The 25,418-nt window shown below is 42.9% G+C and overlaps 2 protein-coding genes across 12 annotated transcripts in view; both read left to right on the forward strand.

The window, feature by feature from the left end:
• Window positions 1-957, forward strand: part of LOC135901762 (platelet binding protein GspB-like) — a 115,868-nt gene extending 114,911 nt beyond the window's left edge. For all 10 annotated transcript variants that reach the window (XM_065431610.1, XM_065431609.1, XM_065431604.1 and 7 more), the window contains one exon: window positions 672-957. In XM_065431610.1, coding sequence (XP_065287682.1) covers window positions 672-703 — 32 coding nt within the window. In that variant the 3' untranslated portion in view covers window positions 704-957. The remainder of the gene's footprint in view (window positions 1-671) is intronic.
• A 2,936-nt stretch (window positions 958-3,893) lies between these two features.
• The window catches only part of Tlk (Tousled-like kinase), a 166,673-nt gene continuing 145,148 nt past the window's right edge, over window positions 3,894-25,418 (forward strand). Inside the window, exons 1-2 of one of the 2 annotated variants that reach the window (XM_070531916.1) lie at window positions 3,894-4,325; window positions 15,773-15,856. The gene's annotated coding sequence lies outside the window, so the exon portion shown is untranslated. Of the gene's footprint in view, window positions 4,326-5,127; window positions 5,339-15,772; window positions 15,857-25,418 lie in introns of those variants that run through there. The other variant, XM_070531917.1, reaches the window with a different exon arrangement.

The following is a 25,418-nucleotide window of genomic DNA, read 5'->3' on the forward strand; positions in this document are numbered from 1 at the left end:
CGTGTGTGTGTTGTGTGTGTGTTTGCGCATGCGTGTGTGCGTGCACGCACTTTTAGAAGCTGTAGGTTCCTTAATCATTACAAGGGTTCGGTGTTTTCGTTTTAAAGCAGGGGGGGGGGGATGAAAAAGTCTGTGGAAGTTAATTGACAAATATATCCACACACACAGATAAATATTTAAGTTGAAAAAAAAAACGAAAAAAAGTATGCAAATTTGGGGGAAACAGAAACCATGAAGGCCAAACTCTACTTATTCTTCTGTGTTTTGGGGAGTTTCGTTCTTATACAACCTTTGATGCCTCTGCTGCTATTCATCATAATTTCTGGCCACAGACAATAGTCATGTGTGTGCTACTTTTGCTTCACCTCATGTCTTTCGTTGGGTTGTGGACCATATAAAATTTCCACTTTTCCTTTATTTCGATTTCCCTTGGCTATGGTTCCCGGTTAACTGTGTCAAACCATAGTTGTAGCAGACAAAACTTATGTCATGAAATCTTTTTATCAGTGGGTACTGTGCACACCCCAAGTGACTTTATGTGGAAATTATTAGCAGGGAAAGGGGGTAAGACTATGGAGTTGTAGGCTGCAAACATTTTCTTGCAGTTTGGATATGGCCTGCGCACATTATGTTCTTACATGTGTTCATGGCATCTTCTTTTTTGTTTTAAGGAGGAAAGCAGCCACGAAGAACTAGCTTTTGAAGAGACCATCAAGAAACCCACGGCACCAATTTTTTAAGCTTATATTTTATCCATCTTATTGTTTGGCTAATTGCCCACCGTGACGACAAGCAGTCACATGGCTTGGAGAAACAGTAGTCAGTATATTACCGTAATCATTTTTGGGCAACATTTTATGTACAATTCTTATATACTAATGTTTGCATTTGGCTGACATAAGAAGGTGAATTGTGATAAAAATGTGAAAATAAAAACACCTCATGGGTTTTGCATAATTGTCTGTCTGGCTGCTCTAATTCCCTCCCCCCCCCCCTTGGTGTTTAGTAAAAAAAAAAATCGTCTACTGTCTCGAACTGCTTTATGAATGGCTTTACTGGAACACGAGTGAAATTTAACTAGTATTAGCTAGTGTCATTCGTAAGAAGGGCTCAGTGAACCATCTGCTACTGGACAAGCATATTTTGAATGTTCCATCAAGACGCAAGATGGAGGGATCTAAACCGTATGCATAGCTACAGAAAGAGAAGAACGAAGGAAACACGGCTCAATGCTTTTGATATTTCCTACATGTCTGCATGCCCCTTTTTGTAATCGTTGAATCAGCATGGAAAGCGATGGCAACACAAAAAAGGACACAGGACGAGTGCTGTCCCGTGTCCTTTCTTTTTGTATTGCTGTTGTCTTCCGCACTGATTTAAAGAGTGCGTCATTTACAACCAAATAAATAAAGGCACTTGCCAAACTTTCCACCTTGGTGCAATTTATTTTTGCATTGTTTATCATGAGGGGCTCTATTTTTACTTGAAGCAGAACTGTGCAACAAATGTAGACAGAGTGTGACAAACGACAGGAATGAGTGCAGACTATTAAATTTATTCAAGAAAGCACATGAAACATATTTAAAGGACACAGCTGTCACTGAAAAAAACTTGCTTTGATTTTTCTTGTTTCAAACCCACGACTGTGTATTCTAACCAGAAAATTGGCTTGTCCTCTTTTGGTTGGAATACATAGTTGCAAGTTGCAGGTTTTAAATAAGGAAAAGTAATTTTTTTCGTATGTGATAGCAGCATCCTTTATATGCCTTGTGTGCTTTCTTGACTAAAGTTGGAAGTCTATGCACATATTTCTCGTTTCTGTCTATCACTGTGTCCACATTCACTTATTTGTTCATATTATTTGAAGCTAATATGCATGAACTGGGGGGGGGGGGGAGGGCGATACAATGTTTTAGTGCTTTATTTGTCCTGATACCTAGCTTAATATGTCTATCTTTCTGTTGTACCAAGGTGTGGCAAGTATGTGTTTTGTTCAAGAGTGAAGTGAAATGAACTTGAAAAGTAATTTAATTTGAAATAGCACATGTAGTGGTCATAGATATGAATATGTACTATGTCAGTATTGAATAATATACCAGAATATGGGTAGTGCATATAAGCAATCTTACTTTGAGTATAAAATATGCAATGTGACAAAATATTGTGCAAGGCATACACTTGTAGTTTGTAGAATATATAGGTAAGCATAATCTGATGGAGAATATGTGTTACACAGCTTCATTGGAACAACAAATATTGTTTGTATGGTAATGCCATTTCTTGCAGTGTTCACTTGACATTCAATCGGTTCTGAAGGTAACTACAAATGTAATACAATGGCTGTTATGAAGCATTTATGAAATTTCTTGACTTTAGGAAGAAAATTTGTAGCCATTGTGCCAGCTTTTCTAGGTGTCTGAATTGGTAATGTAAGCAACATTTGCATAACAAAAACATTTTACAGAAAATGCAATTTGATGAAAAATATTTTGCCTAGTCCGTGCAAATATGTTTTAAGGCTTTTGTTTTTATCCTTGAGCTGCAGCCTTACCCAGTAGTTGAACTGGTATGGTGTGGCTGAATGTTTACACTTCTTTGTCTTCAGAACAGCACAAGTAAACATGCGGGACAGGGATTGTAAGACGCGACAAGCGCTGAGCTAGAAAGTAACAAATTAAGAGCAAAAATTGCACTAACAGTTAAATGGATCAAGAATGCATTTTAGGGTCGTCACTTTCCAGTTCAGCAGTCATCCAATCTTTGCTTTTCTAACTGCGTGTGGTAGCCTGTTTTATTGTTACGTCTTTCTCCTTTTACTTAACTAATTCTCCCTTTACCATACAGCAGGCATGTCAAGGACAGAGATATTTTTGAAAAGTTATGTATGAAACATGTAATGACTTTGTGCAAATTATTGTACATGAGCTCATACCATGTATGCAAGCAAGCATAAAAAACCTAGGTTCATCAGTTCAACATTAATTGTTTGGTTTCCTTTTTAGATTTCGTTATGTACGCCAAAGTTTGTACATTGGTAAGGTTAATTTAATGTTTTATCCATAACTGTGCTGTCAGAAGTACTTGTAAGAAAGAAAAAAAAATCCTTTTGTATAAAAAAGGAAATAGTCTTTTCAGTGAGTTTTTACAAAGGTCTTGCCAGATGTGTCCACTTGGTTTCATTTTAATTAAAAATTTGGGTAGTAAAGCAAGTTGCTCATTATTTCTCAAAGAAGCATCCTGTGATATGCATGTTTGCGTTCGTGTGAACTTAATAGAGCAAGGCACTGCTGATGCAAGCAAAGCAGGGACGTGGGCTTTTTTATTTATTTATTTATTTTTCGTGTGTATGTCAGTGCTTTTGCGTGAGTGTTGGAGCAATTACATCAGGTTGGGCACGTATGTGGTGCGACTTGTTGCTAAATGACGCGCCAAAAAGTTTTTATATAAGAAAAGGAAAAATGCTTCTGATAGTGCGACTACAAGAAATAATTTAGGGATTATGTGTTTAGACAACTGTGATGCAGCTCACAAACGTCCCAAACGCGTGCGTTCTTACAAATGCTCACGCACTACATAAAAAAAGGATGTGTAATTACCTTGACAGGCGCAACCTGATTTAAAGAACAAGCAACTTGCGAATTCCGTATTGCAAATAGCGGACAACTCTGCAGTGTATAGAGCCTCAATGAGTGTGAGTCCCGTTATAACTCTGCGGAATCACACCAACCGTCTCATTACTTTATTATTCTTTTTTTGTACAATGTGTGCGATATGCTGCTAGCTGTAAATCAACTTTGTTAGTGCGCGTGCGTAGCACGTCTGACCACGCACTGCATTGCGCGGAAGAAATCTGCGCTAAAATTTGAATATTTAGACGGATAAACGTGACTATTCGCTTATCTAGAGCTCCTGTGGAGACCCACGGACGCCAGCGAAAATCTTACAACGTATATTTTATTAATTTGCGCATTCGAGACGCTTCCAATGAATTCATTAATGGTTTGTGACAGACGACATGTGACGTCATCAAATGTACACAAAGTTGAGTTCGTGAGCGTAGGCTTAATAGTTATGAATGCATGGACAATGCACATCTGAGAGACCTGGCACTGTCTTCATGATTTTTCTCGAAGTCACTGAGTACTACGCAAAGAACGCCATGCAAAATGCGCTGTCTGACAGGCGCCGGTACAGCGATGCAGTGTTTTCTTCGCTAATGTGAGTGATCTGCCTATCGCCATCTTGAGCTCTTCAAGCTTACCGTCAAACAAAATCGCCTTGTTTTCGGGACAACACAAAAACACCATCGCCGGCCGTACTTGCAGGTGAGCTCCTTGTCACATACCTTTGTGCTCGTGTTTGTTGGTTCTCCTGTTGTACCTATGCGATGTTAGAAAAATTGCAGTGGTGGCATTGACAGTAGCAGCGGGCATACTTTAAATACCCAAAGCAGCCGTGTTCTGCTATGTAACATCGCCATTAGGCCTAGGGAACGGTGATTTTACGCTCTTGAGGGCATTTATTAGTCGTCCAAAGATGTTCCGAAACTTATATTAGAACCCTGTAATCGAGATCCGCCTAGGCGGAGTGGATAGCGCGGGCGCAGCGCGCGTACTGCTACCCGTCGCATTCACCGAGAGGGAGGGGGTACTGCTTTGCAGTGTGCCGGAATCCTGAGTCGCCGCGATGGATACTCGCGACATTTTTCCCGTCTCTGACTTCTGAAGCAGCTAGTGCGGACTATTTTCGATGCCTGATCTGGCAGTCTACAACAATCTTGCGGGCAGCTTCGCAGCGCGAGCACCGTGTCCGAAAACGTATATCTCGTGTAGCGGATCGTGTTTGTGTGCGCCCGTATGTGGTGGCGACGGACATTTCCCTTCTACGTTTTAACTCGAGTAACTCCGATTGTGCGAGGCGGAGCGAGGAGAGGTCACATTAGCGGCCACACAGGAGCTTCTTGTAGAGCTCGTTATAGTGCGGGACGGTCGCCTGCGAAGAAAGCGAAATATAACTAAGTTCGAGCTATCTGAGAAGATTCCGTCAGGGATTAGGACCAGTCACCTTTGCCGGTATTTTTTTTTTTCCTCCGTTTATTTGCCTTCCGCGGTCCTCGGAAGTTTGTACGGGGCAGCACAAAACCGCCCTATTCGTCGAGCGACGTGTGGGTGGCTAATGCAACTCGTGCCTGCAGAAAGCGCACCTTGTAAAGAAAGCTTCGGAATCGCGATCGCTTAATCAATCTGTATCCGCGGCTGTTTGAAGGGCAGAAAAGAAACGAAATTGGAAGATATTCAGGACTGCCACAGGTTGGATTCGCATCAGGATTGGACGCAGCGTAAGCAATCCTTCGCGCTCTCTTACGGTTTCATTTTGCTGCAGCGGGTTCTCTCACTACATTCTTTCACAGCCATTAAGCAAGCAAGTGGATCTTTCTAGAACTGCCTTGTGTGCGAGTGCGGGCGGTACGTGCCGTCTCTCTGGTCATATTCAACAGTTACTGCATTTAATGCACCCTGCGATGTGTAAAAGAAGAAAACAGGCGCAGTTTTGTTAGTGCGATCCACTACGTTTCGGTTGAAGTGCAGTGTGGTCAATTTGTGCCTGGCAAATAAAGGGCGAGAGACAGCCATGCGATGACTAGCCTCATGAATGGTGTCCTGAACGATACTTGTTTCTGTAACGCCCCCTGTGCACCTGAAGTTATCGGTAAAATTCAGAATCAACTGCCTTCCACGTACTGCAACACGAGTCGCGTGCGCTGGCCTTTCGATCCTGTAAAGGGGATTGAAGAGCTGACTGACCTTGTACAGGGTCAGCAGCATTTCCTCTCGTGGCAGGTTTTTTGGAATTTCCTTCTTAGCTATCTGTTTCTATTAATCTCCCGAGCGGATATTTGGACACCGCTTTGCGTGGCAAGGAATTGCACACATATTCTGCTGCAAAAGCGAGCGGAGCATTTATACACGCAGTGTGGCTGAATTAAAAGTCTAATGCAGCTGCTCATGGCAGCACGTTGCTCTGGTAAAATGAGAGTTGATCCCTCGTTTTTACCTAGCGCAGTGTGTTGATTGCTTCAGGCACATTCATGATTCACATCAGGCCCATGTGGTACTGCATTCTAACTAAGAAAATCATTTCCCTGTTCCAAACCTGAAACAGTGTCTACAACACTGCTTCTCTCGACCTTGTTTTACTTGTTGTACATGCAAACTTAATTGAACTTAATTGGCACAGTGTTCATTTGTTTTCAACTGTATTCTTGCTCTTCATCTCCTCTCCACAAGAAAGTATAGGAAACCTAACCATTCTGCATTTACGAGGTTAAATATGCAAATATCAGTTGACTTTATTTGACCCCAGCCATGAATCTGAGGTTATTTGTAAACTTGTTTTCAAGCTTCCTATGCAGTCGTGATATAGAGGTGAAAGTTCTAGCTCCATCGAGCACAGAATTTTCTAACTCTGTTGTGGAGGGGGACATTTAAGTTCTTGCTGCTTCAGTTCATTTTGTAAGGCAATGGCTCCCATTTGCCACCATAATTTCTTATTTTGCAATGTAGGAACTGACTTTTATGGGACCCACTTTTTTTTCTACTGGTTTTGCTTATAATAACTAAATTTATAATATTAAGCTTCATCTATAGGCATTAATAGTGCAAGCCTGTGTCAAAAATCCTTACAAGTGCTCTTAGTACTTAACAAAACTTGAAAAATAAAAAATCTGGTTTTAGGGTAAGTTATTCTACACTTGCTCAGCACTCAAATGAGGTATTGTGCACTAGGGTGGTTGCTTGGGATAGTTGGTAATTCATGATCAAAAATAACGCACAGCGCAAAGAACAAGGACAGCGATAGACGACATACAGAGCGCTGTGTATGTCGTCTATCGCTGTCTTTGTTCTTCGCGCTGTACGTTATTTTTGAGGTATTGTGCCTGATGTTCCTACTCCATCAGCAGAGCTTACAAGTAGTGCAGAGTGGTGAAAATATTTTTTGTAGTATGATGGTGCATGTTAGTGACCTAACATCAGTTTTAGACTGTTTATGGCAGGTTGCAACACCACGATAACATAAAAATTTTGGAAGTGTACACCGTTTAAGTTTTTCTTGAGCAATTGGTTAGTTTCACTGGTGAGATAAACACCATTGCACGTTCATTTGTTACAGTGGCTGTGTTGACCTGTTTTGCTTGCCAAATTGCACTATGCCGTATGTGAATTTTTTTCAGATTTCCAGCTTACATTAATTGCTTGTTGGCCACCACAAACAAACAAAAATATCCACAGCTAATTTTCACTACATGTTTTTGAGGATACATTCATAAAGGTGCAGTTTTTGGAAGGCTCTACTGGGCATTTATGTATCTGCTCATCTCCTTACACAGTCACTGTGGAATTCTCTGTGGTCCTTAATGATTGTGAAGGTTGAGGTGAAATGGTCCTTTCTCCTTGGTAGTATTTAGATTCTGGCTTTTCTTCTTCATGCTGATCGTTTACTTAGACTCCATGCATTGTACTTGGTGACAATACTTCATAAAGCTAGGTTAAGGCACTAAGGCCTCCATATTCTTAAAAGCGCAGTGTTGTTTTTACTTCAAGTAATTACAGAACTTAGATTAATTATGGTTTATTCAAAATTTTGGTGCAATATTGTTTTAACATGCCATTTTGCTATGAAGAGACTTGCCAATGTGACCGAACATTGTTCTTTATCAATTTGTAAAATCTTCATTGTATATGTAATTATAGTGCAGCAGACCTGAACATAACAGGCACTGCTGTGCACACCACTTAGTTGTTTTTTATATAGTGAAATACATGCTTTGAAGTCCATTTGCATATCCTAAGCTTTAAAAAGTGCCTTTAATGATGAATGCATCACATCGCATGTAGGCACTTTGTATCTTTATGACAAAATGACTACAGCTATACTTTATCTGGTGGGTTGGTCTTCCATTTATGCTAGAAAAGATTGCTGGTTCTAGAAGTCCATATCATGGTTTTTCATTCATATTTCTGCACACTTTTTGTATTTGCTGACTAAAGGATGCTTGAGAAACAGTATTAGATATTGCACAGAAATAAAGTTGTTAAATTATATCATTATTCCTCCTGCCCCCTTTCATGTGTTCATGATGACAGTGCTCTTGTCTTCACAATCACTGCTATAATGAACGTAATGAAAAATGTTGCAGATAAACTGAAATGCATTGAAGAATGGGTAGTTGCAATAAATAGTGATCCCAGTTGCCCGCTTCAACTCAATCATACCGTACATACTTGAGGAGAGGGTACTTTCCTAGCAAAGTTGCATTTACTGTTGAGGTGCATCAGTAAGCTGATTAGGCCTGAATCATCTTTGCTTATAGCGGGATTGAATCCCAGCCACGGTGGCCACATTTCAATGAAGGCGAAATGCGAAAACACCCGTGTGCTTAGATTTAGGTGCACATTAAAGAACCCCAGGTGGCCGAAATTTCCTTGCGGAGTCCTCCACTATGGCGTGCCTAATAATCAGAAAGTGGCTTTGGCACGTAAAACCCCATAATTTCATTGTATCATTGCTTATAGATCATGCATGATATGATGTACCTTTGAAAGCTTCTGCTTGTTTTATTTCCACAAATGCCCAGCATGCAACATTGTAACTTTAGAATGAATACAGTGGAATTCATGAGACCTTTGCAATTCTGTTATATGAAAAGAAATTTGTGTGTCATAAAGGAAATATAATCTAGTAACTAGATCTTTCTTTGGTGTTATTAATAAGTGCATAGAACTGGCATCCTGTATTGCAAATTATCGCTGCCAATTTTCAATTTTGTTTCTCTTTGTTTCAACCTTTAGCAGCTCTTGGTCAGCTCTTTAAAATATCATAATACAAAAGATTGCAAGGTTTCAATTAAACTTTTCAAAAATCCTTTTGTGATTCACATGTGAAACAACCACTTTATAATGAGACTTCTGTTTCTAAAGAAATTCGTTTTGAAGTTATGGTATTAAAGTTACTAAGTATTCTCATGCCATGACCAATAATTTGAGTGTGTCAGAGAAAGAAAAAGTGATTCGATATATGGCTGTGAAGCCATGCACTTCTTTGCAGTCTGTTATAGCTTGAACCCATATATATTAACTATCAAGCCATCTCTTTGGTCTTTGTAGTGCACAACATGAAATAACTAAATTGCCAGGGGAATCCTTGCTTTATTTACTCCATATTATACTGTTGTACAGTGTGGTCAGGTTTGAAGTAGAACTTTAAGGTAGAATTAAAAAATTAAAAAAGACATTTCATGCCATGAAAGTGCTTCGGCATCTCTCAGTGGAATATATAAAAATGTCTGTGATTCCTTTTTTACGATATGCATGTGTTAAATTTACTTTGACTGTAGTTCTGTAGTGAATAGAAATGTTTGGTTTGTATACTCATTGCTGTTTAATTTTCCAGTGCATAGCATGTCGCATGATTTTGTTTAAAGTTAAGGACTACTTGTGTTAGCTCCATAATATAGTGCCTTCTCTTTCCCCCTTTTTTGTCTTTTTTTAGGGTAAAGGGGGTTTGTCATGTTTGGTCAGACCTGAACTTTAGCAAACAAGGCACTGCTGCTTCCGAAGCAATCTTGTTAATGATGAAACACTTTATAATGGCTCTATTTTATTAGTGTATTGCATTCATGAGACATGCTGGTGGCATGTGTTAATGTTACAGCTACATATTCCAGCTGCTAGAAAAATTGCAGTGTGAATGATGCTTGCGAGAGACTGAACACCATGAAGAACCTGGTCTTGTGGCGTGCTTTGGTTGATTCTCTAATATAGGATGAGGATGGCTCCAGTGTAGGATGTGTAGGATTCGTTGGGGTATGATTTGGGAACTCTACAAGAACACTGGGACCACCAAAATTTTTTTGAAATTTTTGAGTGTAGCCATATCGGAAAGGTCGAGTTTGTGGCTCAAAAACCAAGATTTGGCTTTGCCAGAGAGGTAGGAGGGAACATGTTAGTGTTTCACAACTTGGCCTATTGATTGGAAGTGCTTATTAGTTGTAGTTTCTAAGTCAGTTCTTGATGTCATCCACATGTAGGCCAGGGAAAGCCTGCAGTTTTGGCAGATGATGGTTTTGATGAAAGCACAAGGTCATGCAGGGACAGTGGTGATCACCTTGTTGGCGGCTTGTCTTAAGATGGGTCAGGAAATGGTGGAGGTTTGTGATAACCTCATCATTTCAGGTAGGAGTGGATAAAAGACACGGTAAGGAAAAAGCACATACACCACTTGAATGGGAGCTCTTCATGCTGGAAGGCCAAGCAACAAAGAAGGCAGCTTAAAAGATGATGATGATGTCTACAGAGTATATGGATTAGGTTCGTGTGTAATGCTTCCATCATTGGTTTGTCAGGTTTCTTATTGCAGTGGTTTATCTGGTATTATGTCAGCTTCTAAGGACAAGGATGTAGGTTTGATTCCAGCCATGGTGGCTTCTGATGGAAACGGAGTTTGAAAAACTGTTGGGGTGCTGTGCTTTCGGTTCACGTAAGGGTTCATAAGTGGTTGATAAGGTTCATAAGGCTCATAAGGCTCATAAGGCTTCTTTCATAAGTTCTGTGTTGCTCTGGGGTATTGAAACCATCAGACAGTCATTTGTCGTCTGTAATGTGTGTGCTTAAGAGCATTTTTTCATGCCTGTTTAGGCATTAAGTGCTCTTTGACCTCAGCATACGTCTTCTTGTGAGAAAATAATTGAACTGCATAGCCAGATGTCTTTTGCTGTGTCCCGTGGAAGTTTTCATGGTATAACACATCAAGAAATAATTTTTAGATGGGCAAATGCTTCCATTGCAGTTGATGGCTAAGGCATTGAGGGACAGAAAGTGAAGCATCATAGTGACTAAACAGAAAAATGTTAGCTTAGCATCATTTCTCTTCACCCACTAGAGGAATTGTATTTTGTAAGTATTCTTTTCCTCCAATACAATTCATATCATTCATCATGAATTGCTCAGGCAATAGCTGTGGTGTGGCTTCGTACAAGCCAATGGCATTGTATTGCCCTACATGTTAGTTGTCACAAAGCACTTTCTGTATTTCCTTTTGGTCTGCAAGATATTTAAAAATAAGTAGGGAGAACCAGAAAAAATATAGAAAAATTAAAAGAATTGCAGCTTATGGCCCAAGTTTTCTGTAGTCACAAAGAAAGGAGAAAAAAAAATTTATTTCTGTTGCATAATTTTTCAAATATCTTCGGGAAGCTGCACTCTGAAGTTAAGTCACAGAACTGCAGTTGATATTTCCCAGCATGGTGTAAGAATATGAGAGGTGTATATGAACTGGACTCCAAGTGAGAGAGAAGACTCGCTAATGTTTTGCACTTTCTGGGACTGATGGTACGGGGGAGCAGGGGCCATCCGTCGGGGTCCCGCTGTATTAGCATACGTGTGTTAGGAAAGTGCGCCCAGTAGAAGTAATAAAACATGTTCAGAAGCTTTTTTTCATGCATTTTCTTTATTTTTGATTGCTGGTTATGGACTGTTTATTCTGAGAAAAGCATTGAAGCGAATGTAGGTGGCCGTATAAATGGGCATCAAAAAACACGTAGGTATCTAGGTGGCTGCTCCACTCGGCGGTTTGTAGCATGTTAAATTATCCCCGGACGTAATAAGGACGATCCCGAAATGAAGCTTGAAACACAAATTTGTAGTAGCCAAGTGCTTACGCTAGACCCTTAGTCACATTACAGTGCCGGGAAATTGCAGAAAGACACATCCTTACAGATATCAGTGTAACTCACAGACGCCACACAAACATAGGTGTGATAGAGGGTACCCACAAGTACCCTCTGGCATGATTTTGTGCTACTGCATTAAACGAAGCAAAGGGCCCTTTGTTCATTTTTTTTTATCCGGAGGCGTCATCGTTGTCGCCTTTCTTTCCTCCCCCTTTTTTTTAGGGATTGTAACAACCAAATCCATTGCACTTGTTGTATTCCATAGCAGCTCCCCCGAATACCCCGAAGGAGCCTGGTTGGCATTTATTGATTTCAATATTTTGCCCGTAGTCTATCATGTATTGTTGCATAGCTTTGCACAGCTGCATGTTGGGAAAGCGCATTCGCTGTTGTATGAGCCACTGACTCAAATGTCATCTTTAGTTATGAATAATTAAATGCCCGTCAATCAACCAAGTTGTGAATTTTCATTTTCTCTAGCCACCTCCGCACCAAATTTTAATCATACATACGCAGTTTCTACGAGTGGGAGCCTGTCATTACAAAATTGTGCACACATAGCAATGAAATTAGCCTGCTCAGGCATTTTTCTGGCCATGCCAAAGAGTGTCCACGATAACGGATTGAACTTAAGTGATTGGCTGCGATGACCTAAAACCACTAAATCACCTGATTCTTTCAGGTGCACTTATGAGAGTACAGGTGTTTAATGAATAGAGATAACATGAGTGTTTGCATATGCACCCTGTGTGTGGACATATATAAAATCATGCATGAGAACACTTTATTGGTGTGGTAAAATGCAGGAAAATACCTTTACGCGTTGTAACAGTATATTCCATTGTGGTGCGCTGTTCATTCATTGCACATGACTTGGTGCTCGAAATGTTTTTTTCACATTGTCTGTCGTTTGAACGGATTGATCTTTCCTCAGGATTGCATGCGCTTTTCAGGCAATTGGGCTCCAAACTACTCGCACCATCTATCACCTGAGCACCAGAAATTATAGGGAGTTGCGGAGGCCCTCTCTCCACAGTGCCACTGCGCAGTTAATACACCTGTCATATTCTTCCATGTTTCCAAGCTGTTGCTGCAAAATGAGACTGAATAACCAAATATGCCTTCTTTTCAAAGCCGTAGCCTGTTGTCATGCATGGTGGTGATTGTGCTCACACATTCACTTTTATTCAATTTCAAAGTTGGTACCTATACCCTATACCCAAAGTTGGTACCCTAATTTGCCTGGCTACCTGTACACCACATGAGCCTTGTCTAATCTCGGTACTTTAATGTACCAGTGCAAGCTCTGTGGAATTCTTGTCGTGAATTGTCACTGGAGGTTACTTCTTGGGTCGGCATAACCCATTGCAAGTAAGTTTCAGTGGGGCAGGAAATTTTATCAACTGCCACCAACTTTACTAATATAGGCCGGTGTACTGCTGTGGCACCAGAAAATATATAAAGTTTATTGCTTCACCCAAACACTGAAGCACTGCACAATACTTCCTGGGCTGCTCTTTGCTTTATTTTCAATTCTGTATAATTAGGATATAAGCAATTATAGTGGCGACGTCATCTTCTGTTTTAAGTGAAAGCAATAACTAACCTTGTATAAGCAGAAGCCATGGCTGTATTTTTTGCTCCTGTACTGTAACTTTATTTAAACTTTATTATTTTTTTTTAATTCGTTTCCCCCACTAAGGCCTATGCTCCTGAGGATATGTTAAATAAATGAGTTTGTTATATTTACCATAGGTGATATCTCTTTACTGATGTTGTCCTCTATGAGACGGATGTGTCTATGAAGATTTAATATAACTTCAGGAAATGTATTGCTTATATGTGCACTTTAAAGAAGCAAACCATTGTTGTTTCCTAGAGCATTTGCTGCACTTCTTCTAGATCTGAAAACTTGAAGGCCTGGTTTCCTGTCTTTGTTCTTTTTTGATAACATATGCTCATTTAATTATGGAAAATCCAAGCTAGAAAAGTAAAGGGAATCTAAATTGTTAGTATTGAACTGCATAAGTTTAGATTAGGCTTAAGTAGCATCAGAATTCTTAGTCATTAAAGAAAGTGAACGGACAGGTTGCTGCTGGTGGGAGCCAAATCCACAACCTCTGCTGCATGTGTCTTTTAACACCCATTCTATTATTGGATCTTCTATCTCGAGGGCTAAGTAAGTTTGTCACTGTACAAGCGCAGCACGCTTCTTGCCATAGTTGCTTTTCAGCCCACTAGGAACTGCTAATACCGAGCGGTAGTGGAGTGAAACTTGCTAGCTAAGGCAACAACTGTTTTTTCATGCATTTTGTTTGGTATTATATACACTATAGTTCACTCTTTAAAGGAGCACCTAGCTAGTAATTAAACCGACTTAACATGTCTTCATTGGAAAAAGTGCTTGATATGATGTGATATAGGTATACCCATATTAGCAGAAAATTATTGCCAAGGTCTTCATGTCAACACTGAGGTATAATCGTTCCCGAAATAATAATGTAGTGTTCCCTTCAACAGTGGACTGTACTGCACATGTAAACTAGACCTGGTAGTTTTGTTCGAAAGCCTGATAGCATTATTTTTGTTAGTGTAACTCAGTGGGACTCTGATCTTGTTGATATATTGTTAATGCACCTGTTTTAACTGGCTTACTAACGAAGTATGAATACCTACCTTATAAAACCAAGTGTGCACCATTGAGTCTGTCAGGAGCTCGGCTACACCACTCTTTCCGTTATGGCTGCTGCTATGTAGCATTTGTTTTTCTCCTGTGATCTATCACACCTACTTAGTTGAAGCAGCATTGACTTGGGAGCTGTATGCCATCAGATTTAAATTATTAAAGAGAAACAGCAGTTTATTGAGCAGCTGCATTTATGTCCTATGGCCAAGGTGCATGTTTATAATTTTGCTTATGTATTGCACCCAGCTCCTCTTCATCCCCCCCCCCCCTCTCTCTCTCTCTCTCTCTGTACGATGATGTGCTGTGACACTACATCATGACATCATTTGACATTTCAGTCTCGGTACGCTCACAGGAAGCACCGTTCTAGTACTCTTGTCAGACAGGAAAATTTAGTGCCACTTTGATAGAGTGAACTTTGCTTAACTGAGTGCCACTCGCAACTTGCTACTTGGCACAATAAAGTGACATTTCAAAGGGATGGCAGGGACAATTGGGTGCTACAAAAAATACTTACAGTGAGTGTTTGCATTTGAATAGTACTCATTATTGCTGCTTTTTTATTATCAAAAATGCATTTTAAGAAACAGCTTGTAACAGTAATGCCATTGTGCAGCTGGAGAAGGTTCTGAGGGCAAATATACAATAGCAGCTAGTTTTGAACTTCAACAACAGAAGCACAAGATGGCTGTTTTTGTTGACTGAAACAAATTTAATTGGAATAATACTTGCAAAAATGTATAGAACTCTTTGTTCTCTTGCTGTTATTGTTTACTCTTGCATTCAAGATTGCAGACTTTGAGCAAGCTGGGCAAAAGCAGGTAATTTCACTAAATGCACTCACTCTCTGGTGTAGTGCACTCTGTAATGTCATCACACGTTCTAGTGCGACAGTGTCCGAGTGACGTTCACTCTGGATGACAGTCACTTGTATTGCGATTAAATTTGTCTGTCTTACGGTTATAACAGTTGGCTACATAAGGTTGTGGCTTTTGATGAGTTGCTTTTACTTACTGTTTCATTTTTCCACCTGTTTTTGGTTTTAAAGTTTTCCATTGTAATGTGGTAGCACAAATTTTCCCTGTCCAGATAACTAGCATTGACTGACTTCTTGTCAATGTAGCCATCCTCTATTTTCGTTTTGTGATGAAACCAAATCGGCCTTCTTTTATGAATATTGCCCATACGGTCTGCCACCCTCGCCCTTCTTCAAAAGCAGTCATTTCACTCCATGCTCTTTTTTTTTTAATGATTAAAGACTGTACTACTACACAACGTAGTGCATTCTTGATATAGTGTACATTTGGTAGGTATGGCAGTACCTAATGCTACGGTATTGTTTCCCATTTGTCTGACAGTGTCCGGCCAACCATGCTGCCGCATTGGAGAAGAGTCCTGCTTAGGCAAACGTGACACGGCGCAGCCATCATCTCTTCATAAAGGTAGCAGCGGCAGTTCTCCTTGCTTTGTCTTTTCTTTTACAGGTGGCACCTTGAGGTAGAAGTAGCTAAGGCTCCTTGATAGAGGGGCTTTAGAAGCAGCCTGTACCCTAGGGCATTAGAGGCCAACTGCAACGAAATTTCACTTCGGGTTAATTGGTTACAAATGAGTAGTGTATACCACTCAAACAATCTTGGTAAAGCTGCAGGGCTGACAGTTCTCTAATTTCTTTATTAGCAGCCTTTAAATAGCACTTAAGCAGACTATGCATGCACCTGGTAGTTAGTGGTATTAAGCAAGTCCCAGCATGTCACCACTGAAATTTTTCTGGGCACCGTGGGCAACATCTAATTTTGATTGTCATGCCGAGGAGCGTCACATTCTTTGTCGTGTATCACTTCTGGCCATTGTTAATTTAAATAGCGGCGTTTATTTGTTTTACTATATTATTTTTCAAGTTTCGGTATAAAAAACGTGTGCTTTTTCGAGCCTTTCGTGGCGCATCCACTTGCATTCGAAATGTGAAGTTTTGCATGAGGTCTGGTCTATATTTTTATTTGAAACTAGGCTTTTTTTATGCATCCCAAAATTTTGCTGCAGATGGTGTTCAAATTTGCCTCCACCTTGAAATGTCTTACTGTTGAAGTAAAACTTTCATTCCACAGAGAAAGGGAATGCAATTTTTCAATTCATTCATTTTCAAGCTCTTGTGAGTGGACAGCAATACTAATGTGTTCAAGCCGTCTTTTGATGCTTCTCCAAAAACATGTCAGTTCTAAGATGTCAGTCCAATATATATATTATATATTTTTCAATGGAGGTGGCCTAGTTGATTATCATAGTTTGGCAATGTTAAGTGCAGTTCTGTAGCATCACTCACTTTTACATTGCAGCATATTGAGGTTTCTACTAGTTATTTTAGTAGACATGTTTTCATGTTTGCTTTGTTTAGCTCGTATTAGCATGGAAAGGTGTGAGGTTTGAGATACAAAATAAGACAAAGACAGGTGTACACCGATGAAATAAATCTTTTTTGATAAACAAGACATTTTGGCTTCCACACAGGAGCCTTGTTCACAATAGGGCAAAATAGGTTGATGTGCCTGTTTAAAAGGACACTAAAGAGAAAAATGAATTCTTCTGCATCAGTAGATTACCTTGCTGCGACACCAAGAACACCACTCTTACCACGATAAGATACTTGGTAAGCCAGAAAAAGCACACAAACAATAGAAAGGTGGCGGCGCCTCCTTCAAGTTCCTGCACCTGGTCGCTGCGACGTCATGGATTTCGATGGCATCTTCTAGGGCCTACTAACTATATATAGCGGTACAGGTTGACTACATTGTGTTCGAAAGGAACCAAATAATAAACATGGCAAGTTTCGGGAACCTTTACTTAGCCAATGCGGCCCCAATGTGAAAACATACTTTGGAATCCCTGACGTCACACTGACGTACCAGCGTCGGGGTTTCGGCGTGAAATTCGAGTACTGATACTTCGACCATCATTTTCTCATCAAATAGTCAAACTATTATTTTGAAAGGATTGCCTGCAGGGCTCTGAAATAATGCTCAGAAACAAAGGAACTGTCCCTCCGTCTTATGCTCGGTACTTGTGCCACATGCTAAAACCTACTCAAACAGGCATTTAAATCTTTATTGCCCCAATGTGAACAAGGCTTTTGTATGGAAGCCGATACGTCTTGCTTTATAAAAAAAAAAGTTTTCTTTGGTTGTAAGTCTTTCTTTGTCATGCTTCATCCTGACGAGACGGGCCTCCGTCAAACTTGTGATTGCAGATACAAAATAAGTATGTGTGTTTCAAGTAGAAGCATTTGGTTCTGGAATTTCCGCCAGGTTTGCTAGGAATAATTAGTAACTCCTGAAATTCTTTTTTCAGCATGAAATATATTCTACCTAAGGTGTTGGATTGACAAACCAACTTCCTAAATGAGCACAGGGAGCTTTCAGTACCTTTTCAGTTATGCATGCAGTGACGTGAGCAAGGTCATTTTATTTTTTGGCTAGCAGCAGGTTTAATATTTTGTTAAACCCAACACTTGTATGTTGAAGCCCACCATGTTTGCATTAGCTATATCGGTGTGTTCTTGCTGGTTAAATATTGAACCGTTAGCGATTTTTCTCGTGTGGTCTGTACTGCTACGACACATGAGATGAGACTTTATGGCTGACGGCTTCGATCTCCCCGTCGGTTACGTTGTTTTCCCGCTGAAACCGGTTTGGCACTGGTTGTAGTGAGGGCTGTGAAAAACCAGTTTGTTTGTAAACGCAGGCAATACTTCCCACCAACTTTGCTCTCCAGAAGAAAAAGAAATTGTGATAGAGCATTTCACAATTTATCATCTATAATAACCGAGTTGTCGCATCGAGACGCGACGAGAATGAAGTCCATAGATGGAACGAACTGTTCCATGCCTTTGCGTTCGGAGGCCCAGACTTGCCCCTTCAGCAGCCCGGTGCCTTCGCAACGCTCTTGACCGTGATGCTTGGGCTGTGTGTGTGTGTCCTCCCCGCATCGGTTCGATCGATGGAAGCGAAGGAGAACGAGAGCGCGGTGTTTTTCCCCTTCGCCGACGTGTCGGCTGATCCAAGAGGCTGACCCCGCCCCGGACATACGTGCGTAGCGGCCGCGCACCGAAGCGCGCCTGAGCTGTGCGTGTCGTCCACTCGACACAGGCGGTTGTGCGTGCCCCCCCCCCTGTATGCTCCTTCCCGCCCGTGCGGTGGCCTCGCGTTGCTATCCGCCGCTACCCTCGTCCTCGCATTTCGTAGCGGGCTGTGCCACCATGCAGCCAGGTGCACTGGTCATGGCGACGTACAAGATGGCGAGGCGGCATCATTCTCATTTAGGTCTTGGTTTATTGGGCGCGCTGAATTTATGACCGTCGCCGACGATTACCGATATACCGGACGGAGCGAGATCGGGTTGCTCCCTGGGTGATTGGGGAAGGGGAGAGACAGTGTGTGTGTGTGTGATGAGGGTGGGGGGGGGGGGCGCTATGGTTGGTGAGAGAGGAATATGCGGCCAGCGCGCACCGTGGTGCAAGTCGGGCTTCAATATACGCGTGAGATATGAACAAGCTAAATCTTCCTTGCAGCTTGACTGGATAGTTTCGAAGTTATTGGAGGGCACAGTGCATTCACTGGGCGCCCGCATAAGTACAGATTGGCACATTTTCGTTGCAGGACGCGCTCGCGGACTGCGTTCATCAATGCGAAAGCACTATATGGCTCATGAGGCCGGAAATCCGGCGTTGTCGGCGTCGGCCTGACCATAGGGCCTGACCAAGCGGGGGACGAAAAAGGCTACGAACGCTCGATCTTGTCAGACAGTCAGACAGACGCTCGTCGTCCCATGACCAAGAATGAATCCTTTTTAATGTACAGTCGTGATATATATACAGCCAGAATGGTCACATGACTTGTGTGAGAACTGGTTAAAGGAAATGAAAGCATTGCGCTTATCTCAGCGCGTGTCTGTGGCTCAGGCACACGCAGTGCGTATCAAGATAACGTCACAGATCTTTGGTGCGAGTCAAACCAGTCAAACCCACGACCTTGCGTTGTGCGCACCTTGTGACGAACACTGTTGGTCACGTGACGCCACGGCGCCTCTGCTGACGTGGCCGCAATGCTTTCGCATTCATCCACGTATAGGATAACGGAGCGCCCCTTGAATTTTTCGTTCTTACGTTGAATGGCCCTCGTACGTTCGCCGATCACTACCGCGAAATGTTTTTGTCGGTCCTAGATCACCTTCCGCCCAATTTTCTGGCAGCTGTGAGAAAGAGAAGGATAAACTACGTGTACGCCTGTTGTGGCGTCTTTGTGCACATAATAAGCCTCGCTGGAACGCTGTGTGCCCGCTGGGAAAGTTCGTGCCAGAAACGCCATGGAACACGTCGACACGGGTCGCGTTGAATGTTGGATTGTCAATCCAAAGTGATTGAATACCAGTGTACGCGGTATTCCAGAGCGCGTCATCGGCGCCCGAGGCGAACGCTCGGTTAGCTTGCTCATCCGGGGACTGCAACTGCTCGTTGCGTCGTAAGTGAACGGCGGCAGTGTGATGGCCGCGCCGTTTGAGCCAAATTGAGCTAAGGATCACATCCTGCTTACGTGCCCCGATTTCTTCCCCACTGTGGCGCCATGTGTGGTCAGGAAGGGGCGCACTTGGCTTGGCGCTGGTGAAAGCGATCGCGAGAATGAAACCACACCTTGCTTAGTGAGACCAGAGTCCTTCCACTTTTTTTTTGGAAGGACTCTGGAAGCATGGAAGGACTCCGGTGAGACGAAGGCGCCAGGAGAAAACATTTTTCTTCGACGCCTGTACGCTTCGTAATCCCAGTAATCATGTCGACAAGAATTGGCGGCTTAAAAAAAAAAAAACCTTCCCCGTCAGCTAATTCGCTATTTTATACAGATTTTGATTTGTTATGGTCATTCACGTATTTATTTATGACGTACTGTTCAGTCTTTCGTGCTCATAATTTTTTCGGTGAAGGCCCCCCAAAAACTTTTGGCCCGTGCCGCGAATGTAAAGGCCACCTCCGGCCGGTCTTGATGGTTACGAAAAGTGATCGATTCATTATTGTGCATTTTGCGCTGTTACAGCTGATCCGCGCTGCTTCAAGAAACAGTGCTTCCACGTGACCACCCGTTGTGTCATGACGTCACGACACGTACACTTCTTGGAAAACCGAAACTTGTTCGTAGAAAGGCTAATATAAGTAAATTATTTAGGGATATCTGATGATACCCGTGCCACACGGGCACTGAAAATGGCTTTAGCTTGCTAATGTCTTAAATTTTGATCTCATTCGTGGGGTGCCACACGGACATGCTTAACGGTATTAAAGCTTAATGCCATTCGGGGTGTAGTGCTTACTCATAACTCACCTGGCCATCAAATGTGTACTCACGTTCGGCATGTCTGCATAATTCTGACAATACTAAACGAATTTGTAGCGAAAAACAATTAAGATATTGTTCATTAGAAAGCACTCTTTCTTTTCCAAGCGTAGTGCATTCTCACAGCTCGCTTGGCCGTCGAATGCATCGAAACTTGAAACAGTTTGCGGCTGGGTTCACAAATGACATTCGTGAAGTAAACTGCATGAAATACGCCTATTAATATTGTCGTGCCATTTCTTAAATGTTTGCTGTCTAAGTAATTTTTTAAAAAAATTGCATCATGATTGGCAAGCAGCCTTAACTGTTTCATTGCAGCTATCGCGACGTCTAATGTCATCAAGAAACTTAAGGCCTCACATTTTTAATGGCATTAACTAATAATAAAAGCGAAAATGTCGTTTCGGTACACTTAAGCGCAATAAAAGGCGACTGACGAGAAGAAGCAGACCGGACCGAGCGCCAACTTCAACAGGGACCTAAACGGTTGCACGGCACGTCGTAATTGCAATAAGATGGACAAGGGCGTAAAGTGTCCACGTAGAGTGGGGGGGTGACGCCACCGCGTGCGATTTCCAGAGTACGCGAACGTGCTGTCGCCATCACTTCAAGAACGGTTTACATCACAGCCGGCACGTGTGGGTCGAGCACCGCTTCGCAAGTGGCTAACCCTGCCCCTGGCCAGACTCGCCCAATTGAAGCCGCTCAAACTGTGGTTCGTATTGCGGATTTCTCGGTAACAGGATTGTTCGAAAGAAACCTTGCGCAGTTGTACCTCGGTAAACGTTATGACGCAGTCCGGTGTAGGCGTACAAGCACGGAGTGGTGATCGTTCTCTGCCCGATTGAGCGCGCTCAGTGTAATCTGCAAGCGCGTGTAAATGAAGCCAACGTTTAGTTATAATTATTTTTTATAACTAATTCCATCGTTTCAGTTTAAACTGCCACGTACTGTGTGTGTATGCCCTGATGACGTTTGTGGGTTAGTTTATTTTCTCCGATTTTCGTGGGGATCTCCCTCTGCATTTAATTTCCCTCTTTTTCAATTTTGTTTACTTCGTTGCATATTTTTTGTACACCTGCAAAAATGTACTAACAAATGAAAGAGCAAACCTCTGCCTCCCCCCCCCCCCTCGTTCTTTTTTTTTTTTTTTCGGGTTTCTTAAATCTCGCGGGTGGCGGATATTTATTTGCCAAAGACGTTCTCGCGCACTGCAGTACAAAACTATATTGACTGGAACGCCAGTGGTCATATTTTAGCGCTATTTCTGGAAGGGTTTCGCGAAGCTGAGCCTTTTCTCCGGATTCGTGCGAAGTGGACACGCCTTCGTACTGCCCGGTTTCAATTCCGCAATCGCAACCTGTGCCCAAAAGCAGGTAACGGAAATTTAATCTGGTGATGCGCCGACAGCGCGCGCTGTCGGTTCCTAGCTTATTTTCTATGTCGCGGCCTTCGCAAGTGCTTGCCAATCTGAGCAAGCGATGCATAATAACTGATGCAACTTTTTTCATTAGCAATTCAAGCACCGCCATTGGCCATCCAAATAATGCCCACCTCGCATCAAGCAGTCCACTTTTGAAAAGTCGGAATTGCGTTATCGTATACATATTCTTTTTTTTTTATGCATCAACTATTATTTTTCGCCTAATTAGGATGTTTATGAAACTTCTGAAGAGGAAAAAAAAAGGCCTTTCATCACTACGATCTATCGCCCCCCCCCCCCCCCCCCCTCCCTTATTTTTCGAGCCATTGACGTCCTGCGCCGTTGTCCAGTTTCCACCGTGCCGGCCTCGAGTGTACTTCTTCCTCGCATCGTTCGCTCCGCCATCGGTGCAGCCGACCGTTGAGGCAGTCGCAAAGTTGCGGGCCTGCCCTCCTCGGGGCGACGTAGGCGCTGCTGCTGTTCCGCTTGGTTTGTATGTGTCACGTGGAGGGAGGGACAAGACATGCAGCCGCAACCGCGTCGTCACGACTGCGAGAAACGCCGAGATCCGTCCGAGACCCGATGCCTACCCTCCTTTCGCGCACCCGGACCCTCACCTAGCAACACCAGCCGCCCCCCTTTTCCTTCTGTTCTTTTTTTCCCTTGCTTCCTTTTTGTTCATTTTTTCGCCCTTGCAACGCTAGCGTTGTGAGCTGCGTCTGGTACACACCCTTTCTCTATAGCCCTCCTCCTATGGGCGCTTGCCTTTGAGCCCGTACTTGGAAGAGAACCCGTCTAGTCTGATTACTTCGACTGGCGTGTCTTGTTTACCTATTTGTTCGCTGGCGCCACCACTGTCACGTGGGGGAGGCGGAGAGTGGTCGCTAAGGGGTGGGCTTTATTGACGCAAGCGCCATAACTGTTTCGCTCGTTGAAAAAGGAAAAGGCTTACCTCTCCATCGTCTCGTTCTAGGCAGACACGCTACTATTCCTACGCGGCAGAAGAGAGTCGTTATGCTAGGGGCACTCCCTGGGTGATTTGCCCCCCTATGATCGCCGAGTCCAGTGCCGATTGGCGTATTAGGCGTGACATGGTCGGTGGCCACGTGGCCGGGCGCTGGTCGTCGCTGTACGTAACCCAAGGTGGTCGTTGCGAAGAAAATTCTGGAGTGTCGGTCTGCGCAGCCGCCTGCAGAGATCGGTGAAGCGAAGGGCAGCCGTATTTGTGAGAGACCATGGATAGCGCGCGCACTTGTTAAAACTATTCGAGAAAGAAGAGAGAAAGAGAGAGAGAGAGAGAGAGACAAGAGCTTCACGCGAACTAAGAGAGACATAATTTTCAACCCAGTTTCGGAAAGCCAACTACCACGTGATGCCCTCCCGAAGATTGCGTTCTCATGATCGAAAGCTTCATTATCACGGAGCAAAAACATATACAGCAAACTTTAGCCAGAGTTTCAAGAGATATGCGGTTGCACTCTAAGAAGGCGCGACCAAACGTATGTTGCTGACTATTGTACGGAGTAAGTCACACAATTTTTTGTATTCTACTTAATTGCATAAGAAGTCAAGATTAACTAACCAACTTCGGAAGCAGGTGCGTACCTGATCCACGTTCCCCGTCAACTACGTACTAACGAGGTTTTACCGTGTATCTATGATCAGTGCCTGTTGTGGTGATGATGATTATTATGATTAAAGAAACAGACTGAGTCGCAAAACTTGTTTGCCATGCATATTCGTGCGTGGCATTTGACATCAAACAATGTATAAAGGGCCCTTATCTATCACTGTGCGTTCGGCAAGGTACACACCGTGCTCCAAGGTTCTTTCACAAGACTATAGGTGTAAATATAATAGTAGCTGGGTTGCGTATAATGCTAGCATGCTGATAGCATTGCGACACCATATATTTAGACCTCAATGTAACGAAGTGCGTTTGTATGCGAATTCAATATATCGAGATTTCACTGCCGCCGCTAAGGAGTGCCGAGATAATAAATGCAGACTTTCGCTGACGCACATCATCATTTTATTGAATTACACGCTGCTGTTTGCAAAGGCGCCTCTCAAATCGCGCGCCACGCGACGAGAGCGACCGCCGAAGTGGAGCCCCGTCATGTTCCGTATAAGTCAGAGCGCGATAAGATCCTATCGCGCCCCGCGCACTGCGTGCTTTAGGTGCCAGTCAAAGAGAGCGAGGGTGAGACAAGAAAGATGGTGGCTTCGCGAGTACCGCCTTCCAGTGCGGCCAAAGAAAAAGAGGGGAGGGGAGCGATCTCGCGGTAACGCGATCAAGCGCTTGCGAGGGTGCTGGCGGGGGCGGAGTGGAGGGTAAGTTGGCGCGCTTCTCGATTTCTGGCCCGCGTCTCCGCAGTGGCTGCGCATAGCTGTAAGTGCGGCTGAGCGCATGCCACGCCGCGCACCCTGCTTTGGAGGTAATCTGCCGCGTGTGCAACGAGTGGGCGGGCCGAGACGGCATGACACCATGTAAACCGTCTTGCCGCACGTTTCGTACCGGAGGTACACAGAGGCAGACGCAGCATTTGCGCCTCTCTGCCGGCGCTTTTTCTGATAGCGTCGTCCTAGTGCGGGCGACGGCATGAGCCGCGGGGGTGGAGTGCAGGTGAAAGCGTTGCTGGCTTCGCTTAATCCGTACCGCCGAGAAGATATCGTCGACGTACGTGGCATGAAACCGCATCATTCGTCGCCGACTCCCAAATTTATCAAAGTGAATTGTTTTCTCATTCAAATTTGTATGTTTCGATTGCACGATAATTGGGAAAATTCCGCGGCCCGTTTCCGTGTGAGAAAAATCGATCGGCGACTGAATACATTTGCTAAAAATCGAAATTCGGTAGAACGAAATTTTGATATAACGAAGTAAATTGTCGATTTTACCGACTTCGTTATATCGAGGTTTAACTGTATTTCGTTTCATAACAACATCTCGAAACCCGCGTGATCCTCAGAATTCGTTCCAAGTAGATACGTCTTGCAGGCTCTCCGGCTACAATTCGTAAGCTGCAATATGTGCCGTAAATTCGTTAAGAATGTAATTAGCGCATTTTTTAATTTAGTTGGAGATGTTTTTCGATTTCTCGTGCTAGTTAATGTTTGCCTCTTCGAATAATCCAGCTCAAGGACAATAATTGTAATACTATGCCACAGGCGATGTTTAAAAATTGAATGAAACCTACAAGTGAT

Source organism: Dermacentor albipictus, chromosome 1 (genome assembly GCF_038994185.2).
Source record: "Dermacentor albipictus isolate Rhodes 1998 colony chromosome 1, USDA_Dalb.pri_finalv2, whole genome shotgun sequence".
In the NCBI taxonomy this organism is placed as follows: Eukaryota; Metazoa; Arthropoda; class Arachnida; order Ixodida; family Ixodidae; genus Dermacentor; species Dermacentor albipictus.